The sequence below is a fragment of the Pyxicephalus adspersus genome, chromosome 9 (assembly GCF_032062135.1).
Source record: "Pyxicephalus adspersus chromosome 9, UCB_Pads_2.0, whole genome shotgun sequence".
Classification (NCBI taxonomy): Eukaryota; Metazoa; Chordata; class Amphibia; order Anura; family Pyxicephalidae; genus Pyxicephalus; species Pyxicephalus adspersus.
This window is the reverse complement of record NC_092866.1, coordinates 22957941-22967068: the sequence shown is the minus strand read 5'-3', so window position 1 is coordinate 22967068 and position 9128 is coordinate 22957941. Positions and strand designations below refer to the sequence as shown.

General features: G+C 38.1%; 1 protein-coding gene across 1 annotated transcript in view; it reads left to right on the top strand.

The window, feature by feature from the left end:
* Positions 1-6851, top strand: part of CYLD (CYLD lysine 63 deubiquitinase) — a gene marked incomplete in the record, with an annotated part of 42539 nt that extends 35688 nt beyond the window's left edge. Inside the window, 4 exon segments of the mRNA XM_072422924.1 lie at positions 606-714; positions 2200-2318; positions 4947-5163; positions 6183-6851. Of these exon segments, the coding sequence (XP_072279025.1) occupies positions 606-714; positions 2200-2318; positions 4947-5163; positions 6183-6367 (630 nt within the window).
* Positions 6852-9128: the final 2277 nt, after the last annotated feature.

Below are 9128 nucleotides of genomic sequence, written 5' to 3'. Positions count from 1 at the left end.
ACACTGTTATGCATATAATCTACCTAACCTTGACATATTTGCCCACTGACCCCCTTTATGTCAGTCTCAACTTTCCTACAGATTTGCACTGTACTAAGTAATCTAAACCAATACTTTTTTCACTTTAACCCATGCACCTGGGGTAGGAGGAGTGGTGACATCGCTCCCTTTGTAATGTGACAGTGCTTGGTGCTAGTGATTGACTGCAAGGCCCAAACATTATCACAGAAAAGGGGGTCTAAGGTTCTGTTCCCTCATGCTGAGAGGTGCTGGATGTTGTCACTGGGGGTTGGGGTCATCCTGACTACATAGATAAAAGCATCATGTGCTGCTTTTGGTCAAGATTGTAGTCAGCATTCCAATTCATTTTAAAGATGACTCTAATCTCACTCACTTTATGGACCCGGTTTCCTCTAACTGTTACCAAAAGGTCCGAAAGTGCACTGCTGTCTAAAATACCTGCATTTGCTGTAGCATATTGAACTTTTGAAGGGTTGTCCACATTCTTTTGGTCACATGATATGATCATTTCAAATGAAAATTTTTATTTTATTTTCAATTGTTTATTAAGTTGCTATAGCTCATGTAATGTATCCCTTTTTTAGGCTCCATCATGCCTGATAGTTCAGATGCCTCGATTTGGAAAAGACTTCAAGATGTTTAATAAAATATTTCCTTCTTTGGATTTGAACATCACAGATTTATTGGAGGACAGTGAGTAACAGACACATTTTACTGTACCTTTTTAAAGTAAACCCATGAGGATATTGATATGGGAGCTACTATTGTTGACCTAATTTTAAGGGTGCATGCAACAAGGCTGAAATCCTCATCCTGGGGTAATTGCCTAATGTTTAACAGACCTGGAGCAACTTTGTCTGTTCAGGGAGTCTGCACTTCTGTGTTGCCAAAATTACTAGGTCAATTTTTCACTGGCGTGTCAAGCTTTGGTCAGTCTTAATTTTTAGATAGTACGGTAGATATTTAAAATATGGCAGGTGATATTATGAAGCTCTCTCACCTAGCCAGCTGGAAAAGCTCTGGGCTTTAATTGTTCTTTTCATCTTGCACAAATTTATTGAAGCCATTTGGATTGAACAATGAGGAACGAAAATATTTGTACTAATGCAAAGCAGCAAGGAGATTACTAGGAGCATCGGAATAGGTAGCTTTTTATTGCTTAAACCTTTTTTTACCATTTTTTTTAATTTAGCTAGGACCAATATGCCTTTCTAGAGTGTAAACAAAATAACGAGCATGGGCTCCTGTTGCCAGCGCTAAAAAGATTGTCTTTAAAATAGGGTGTAAATGTTTAAAAAAAAAAAAATTGTTTTAATACAGGACTATATAGTAAATAATATTTTGCAGAATTACACTTACTAACATTGTGATTTATTTGTCAGAATGGATGCTTGTAAGAATTAGTCATTAAATTAAATCGGTAAAAACCCTTCTACTCATTAAACCTATGTACTTTGCTGCCATCTAGTGTACATTTGTTAAAACGATTCTGTATATCCAACAGTTCAACAGCATTATGGAATCCCATCATAGATGAGAGATGAGTGTGATTAGGGTTACCAGCTAGTCCCTTGCAGTATTGCACTTTAATTTATACAAGTTATGTGGCTGATTCAGTGATGTCAGTGTTCTATGTGGACACAATCACCATCAGATCCTGTGAAATTCATGCAATTCAGTAACCCATGAGAAGAGGTGGTAATGCTGATTGTTGCCAAATCCATCCAATAGTCAAACTAAGAAATATCTGTGCACACTATGACCAGTGTTGATTCCATAATACTAAATGATTTAGGCTTAGGGGTTTTTAATGTACGGTATTGGTTTATAAATATGTATGTAATATATTTAACTTTACATTGGTGAACCTAACAAAGTGACCTAAAACCTAATTGTTGTTGTGAGCTTCCTTTTCAGATTGATAGCATTTTGCAATGCAGTAAAGTTTGACTGGCACACTTTATCGCACCACTTTGAACCTAATTTACGGGTGGCTAATACAGATTTCAGAGTTAAAACATAATTATTATATTTAATAATATTATAATACATACATAGGTGAAGACTTTGGAGAAGTTGAGCCAAAAAAAGGACTTTCTTTGTCAGAAGGGGGTACCCTTTTCTGTGCCCATTGTGCTATTCTTTTCACTCACTACATTCTGTTTCTCCCATGTTCAGCCCCACGGCAGTGCCGAATCTGTGGTGGTCTTGCAATGTATGAGTGCAGGGAGTGCTATGATGACACTGAAATTTCTGCAGGAAAAATCAAGCAGTTCTGTAAAACATGCAACACACAGGTAAGTTCCGTGTATTTGTTCTAAAATTTAGATTTCTACTAGCCACAATAAAAAAGAAATACAAAGACATGTTTTATTTTTTGTTTATATGAGTTTACAACTCACAAATTTGCTTGCATCAACCGCTTTAATTTTAGTGTTGGGTAGAAGATGTGAAGCTGGATTACCTACCTTCTTCCTAAAAGTCCTACAGACTGCCACTGGGGTTCCCACTTTTGTCCTGTGTCACAGGTTTTCCATTTTCTGCTCCAGTAGGAGGAGTTGCTTATCACATTTTCAATAATTTATTAGGGATTAAATGCCTGGATTCTAATGCCTGGCTTTTTAGAATGTACAATTTTTCCATTTTTTTGTTTTATGCCCCAACAGTCCAGTGCTGTGTATTTTAATCCAACTCCCTAGAGTTCCATGTTTTAATAGTGTAATCCCTTGTAATAGTGTGAAGGGTAAACGCAGCAAATGCAACCTTACTGCCAATGTGAATTCAGCCAAACTTCAGATGTCACTTCCTAGCCCAATACCTAGGTAACACAAAGAGCATCATGCATGTGATCGCAGATGGGGCAGGACAGCTAGTTGCCTACTCTCATCATTGCCAATAACAAAAACTTCCTATGAAATGTATCCACCTGCAGTGTGATAGCTGTGTGTGTGTAAAGTCTGCTTGTCAGATTCTGTAGCCTAACAACTCATTGCGTTCAATCCTTTAGATCTCCTAAATTGTTGGTTGTAATTACCTAAAATTTTTAGGGTAAACAGGACACTCATAGCTACTAATAACCAACATTTCTTTTTTTTAATTTCAAGAATTTCAAAATTTGGGGATCATGAGTTTAAAAACGTGTGGAAATTGAAGATTTGGGTTGCTGTTTTCTAAGAAAGTGCACCTAGGAGCCTAAAATTGAAAATGCAAAATAAGGACCCCGGGGCCACTTACATAGCAAGAAGCATTGGGGTGGGCCCCCTAAATATTTTACCTACCTTTCACCAAACTATAACTGTAATACTATGCTGCCCTTTCTGCTTCTGTTCTTTGAACCCCAATTTATCTGGAGTGGGGAGGTGCAGGAAACTGAAAATGTAGGTGCAAGTGGGGAACAAATGTATAAACCCCTAAAATTTCATTAGCATGGCATCATTAGAACATAAACCTCAGCCCATCAAACTGTCCGCTTTCCTACCTTGGACCCTAATTTCTCTAGAACAGAAAGGTGCAGATAAACAGAATCATAGGTGCAAGTGTGGGACACTTGTGGCTAACACCCCCAAACTTTCATCTCCATGGCATCATTACATAAAGTCTGCCCATCAAAACACAGTGCCCTGTTACCCATGACCCTACCAGTACCTAAACCCCAATTTCGTTTTGATGGGCAGAGTTTTTTATGTTTTAATGATGCCATTGTGATAAAATGTTGGGGGTGTTATTCACAGATATTCCCCACACATTTTCAGTTTCCTACACCTCCCCATTCCAGAGAAATTGGGTTTCCAGTGTTAGAAATGGGCAGTAATGTATAACAGGCAGTATGTTTGCCATAGTAATGAAGTTTGTACACCCCACCATTCTGGGGAAATTGGGGTTCAAAGAAGAGAAGCAAACAGAGTAACATAGTATGACAATTATAGATTTGTGAGGGATAAGTATAAATTTAGGGGCCCTTCTCCAATGCTCCTTTCTATGTAAGTGGCCCAGGGGGTCCCTAATTTGCATTTTTAATTTAGGACTCCAAGGCACACTTGCTTTTATTACTGCAACCCCAATGTTGGATTTTCACAAGATGTTACAATTCTGATCTCCATATCATGAAATTTGTAAAAGTTGGGGTGCTGAAATTGTGAATGGTGGTAACTATAGGTGTTCCCTGTGCACCCTTAAAATCTCAAATCATTATGACATACAGTTTAGGGGATATGAAGGTTTATACACAGAGAGCTGTAAGGCTGAGGAATGTGACATGCTGCATTTATACACACACTGCTCTGATGATGTCATTACACACACTCACTGGGCGGAGACATTGTTTACACAATGTGGGTTTTTTTTGGGTTTTTTTTTTTCAAAAGACTCAGCACAGCTCTGAGAGGGGGAGGGACAGCCTGTGTCCTGATCTCTTCATAGCTGTGCTCTTCCCACTCCGCCTGGCTCTAATCAGCTGTTAGCTCTTATCAGTGGAGAACGGAGCGAGCAGAGCAGCCTCCCCGGTATCCGTTCAGAGCTGCTGAAAATGTGCTGGGCGGAATAATCACAGCAGGTGGGTGGCCCGCCCCCCAAAAACGGGCTGGGGAGAACTATGGACGGGTGTTCCCAGCTGTATTTTCAGCATGCCAAGAAGAGTCAGACTGTACACTGCCCTGCTCAAGTACAGTGCAGTGTTAATTTAAAATGTTACATTACAAATGTTCCAGAAGCATGGAGCAATTCTTTTTTTTTTTTTTTTGGAAAAGATGTATCTCGTTCCTAAAACTGTAACCCCCTAGCAGTTTTTTTTTAAATGTAGGACTTTATGTTTGATTTATGAGTCAGATATTAGGCTTTATTACATGGGTGTTATAACCTTCACTATTTTTCTATCATACCTGTTGTAACCAGTGTACCATTTATCTCACTTCTTTTGAATTCCATAGGTTCACCTTCACCCAAAAAGACAGCATCATAAATTCAATCCAGTCTCTCTTCCCAAAGAGATCCATGACTGGGACTGGAGGCGTGGATGTATACCATACCAGAAGATGGACTTGTTTGCTGTGTTGTGCATCGAGACAAGCCATTATGTGGCATTTGTAAAATATGGGAGGGAAGACTCTGCTTGGGTGTTTTTTGACAGCATGGCAGACCGTGATGGTAGGTATAAAGGGATCTTTAAAATATCTTTTAAGTTGTACTTCTGAATCTTCATTAGAAGTGTTGTCATCCAAAAAACTAAAAATGCAGGATATTGTTATGACACAAGGGGCATATTTTTAAAATAGCAAACATTCGGTTTAGCAAACCATGTAGGTAATTCTTTCTAGTGCACGTTTTCCCCATCTTATTAGTTTTTTATTCTTTATTATTATTCTCACATATCCATATTGTGCCCAGCAGCTGGCAGCTCACCTTGCTCTTTGATTGTGCTGCTTTTTTCCTGCATGTACCAAGAACTGTTTGATCCCAATGCAAACATGAGGATAACATCCAAACTCCATGCAGATAGTGTCCTCGCCTGCAACCTAGGACCTGGACAAGATTAAAAAAAATATACTTTTTATACTTTCAGTGTAGTTCTTGTTAAGAAAATATGTTTATTAAGGCTCAGCTCTAGGGAAAAATCTAAATGATCAGAGTAAATACATTAAAAGAAGCTGTCAAAGTTGTTTTTGTATTTTGTCCATTCAGTTTCTAAGATTTTCACAGCTCTGCTACAAAGCCAACTAGCGTTCTCGGGATTGTTGAGATCAAAGAGGGGAACAATACCAATGGATAGTGTAAAGTACAGTGATTACACTATCCATTGTTACTGTTCCCCTAACTCTGATCTCAACAAATCCCCTGAGGAAGCCTACAGGCAAAACGCGTCGGGACTTGAGATATCTTTCAATCTTGGTTGAAAAGTGTTAACACTGTACAGTGTTCTCATATCTCACAGTGTTACAGAGTTCTCATATCCTTCGTTTTATTTGAAAATCATTTAGAATAGTTGTTCTATGTTACCAATAGGACCACTAAAATCTGTCATTATTAAAAGTGTAAACTTACTTTTTTTGTAACTACTGTATATTAATTAGGCTAGGCAATCCAAATTCCTTACTTTGAGTAATTGAAAAAAATCCCTCCTGACATCTTCCTTTTCTTTTCTAATATATTTTTGTGTCTTTCTGCAGGTGGACAAAATGGGTTTAACATTCCACAAGTCACCCCATGTCCTGAGGTTGGGGAATACCTGAAAATGTCCTTAGAGGAGCTTCACGCCTTAGACTCTCGAAACATTCAGGGCTGTGCCAGGCGGCTCCTGTGTGATGCCTACATGTGCATGTATCAGAGCCCTACTATGAGTTTGTACAAATAAAAGACTGCTGTTTTCACATAACCGTATACAACATACCCTTGAGGGGGTAGACTGTGACTCCACAGATTCTGTTGACCTTGTCTTGAAAGAAAATGCAGTTCAATGACTGGAGAGCCACAGATTGCCTGAGCTTGATATGGCTCCTTACCCACAAAAGCGGCTGGCAAAACATTTTCATACACTAAAATTCTTCCCATCTTTTCCTTAATACATTTAATCCCAACAAATGTTCTTACAGTATAACTGCATTTGCAGCCTTCTTTGCACTTCAGTTAGTTTTATTTCCCTTTTTTTGTCTTTTAATCTCCACTGAATGTAAGTAACGGGAAGGAACAATTGCTGAAGCTTTAAGTCATAACAGAATTTTTTGGTTTTTTTTTCTTTCTGTTTGAAATTAAAACATAACATGGCACAGATGAACTGTATCTGGATGGTCTTGTATGTATATTGTTCTGTTTAAAATATATTTATTGAGTTGCCTTTATTTATGGAGTGTTTGGAATTTAAAACCTTACCTAATCTAGCTCTGTTAGGACCTCCTTAGGATGTCCAGGTAGTTTGATATGAAGATACATCCTTCAGAGCTTGTTGATCACACTGCATTCGATTTTGAAACTTGTACCCACAGAATACTCTTAGAGCCTTACACACAAACATAAACATTGACACACAAGATAAGTTGAAATTCCTTTATTCGTCTTCTCTAAACAGATATTTAGGTAACACTATATCTCACCCTCCCTTAATAAATAGGGACTACAAGGCCAGAAGAAACAATAGACACTGCATGTTATGTATGTACAGCACAGCCCACAGAGTGAGACAATCAGAAGTTTGTTGAACATAGCTGATAGAATGCTGGGGCGAGGTTTATAATGTGCAGGACACAAGGCTATGTTTGTTTAACATAGTGGCATTTGCTGGTCGGTGGGGATAAAAAAATATTGTCATCAGCAGTCAATAAGAATAAAAAGTGCCCAGGTGTTGGTGGTATATGGAAGGAAAAATATCCATAGTCAGTGAAATAAAATAAGTCAGCCTCCAAGCAAAAAGAGGAAAAGATTACTGGACTCCCCGCACGTATATGACCCCCCAGAATCATTTAGTGTTGCACACTTTTTATATACATTGTTGAGGTAACATTTGCACTAGTGCAGCAGCTTTAAAAAGCACGTTTCAGCTTTAGTAGAAAATAAAGCATGTCCTTGCAGAATTACAGACTTAGCTAAACTGACATTGTGCTGCTATGAACCAGCTAAGCTGGCAACTGTTTCAACCTCCTAACCCTTGCTATTTCCAGCAACAAAAGCTCATACTCATTCACTGGGTTAGTGCTTGCTGCTTGGGATAGCATGGTTTTAAGGGGGCAGAGGGGCTGCAAACTAACTGGTTTGTAGTCACTGCATGTGAATTCAGCTATAGGGCATTACAAGGAAAGGAATGTTTTACGGCCCAGTTTCCTTCACGTTGATATGTGTTAAAGTGGACCTTTTAAGAAATGCAAATTTAAATCCTACCTATTCTCTGTGGGCCTCCTACCCATTGTAAATTAGGTTTATCCCAACACAATAAAAAGAAAAAAAATAGGTATACCTGTACATATGCATTTGTACTTCCTGTGCTGCCTAGATGGGGTTGATATAACACTCCTTCCTGCATATCCTACAAATATATCCTACATGTTTGCATTTATTCTATGCAGCAATTTGCTGGGTAAAGTGAAAAGCACATTTTAAAAGTTTTTTTTCCAAATAAAATACAATAATTCTAAAACTAGACGCTGAAAAAACTGATATTACAAGAAAAGAGACAGACAAAAAAAGTGAAGGATTTGCAATGAAAAAACCCAATAAACATTTTCCTTATTTTACTCGCAGCTGTGAACTTTGATACTCTCCGTGCTCTGTGTGGGACACACACCTTGCATAGGAACCAATACTCAGGAACATCAGACATTGCATTGAAGGCATTATCTGATACTCCCACCTTATGTGATGCAGTGCAGTGCATTGCAGCATTTCTGTCTGTCTCTGTGTACTATCCTGTTTGATGTTATAAATGGGGTCATAGCCAAAACAGATGACAGTGCAGCAATGCTACACCAGTCAGCAAAACTCTCTGCCTATAAAAAGGACCTACCCCTGAGTACTTATGTGTGGTGCCATTCCTGCATGTAAAGCTAATCTATTAGTTTCAGTCACACACCTGACACAAGCACACAACTAACCATGCTACAATCAGCTGAACACCTGAGCTCTGTACTTGTTCTGGGCCAGTGATTCAGAAGGTATTGAAAGCAGAGGATCAGAACACCCACCAGGTCAGATATTGAAGCCCACATAATCTCTTTAATGTAGCTGTGTTCAGACACTGCTTGGACACTAGGATTTTTTTTTTTATATTATTGTAATATATTTATTACTTTTGCTTCCATTTTTTCCTTTTAATCATTTTTGCTATACATCTATAGATTTTTCTTTGACCAACATCACTTTTTTTCTTTAGTCAAAATTTGAAACGTTTGTTTTAATCAGTTGAAGATACGTACACTTGGTTATTCAGGATTGAGGATGATACAATTCTAAATCAAGAGAAACTAGCTAAAAACAGAAAAAAAGGCTGTGTGTTGTGAAGTCTATCATAAAGCATTTTAGTGGTTAAACATGCTGAGACTAAACTGCAACATTGAAAATACAGTTTAGATGAAATTATCTTTTCTCTGCTGAAATAAGTGAAGTTTCATGTCAAATATTCAATTGTA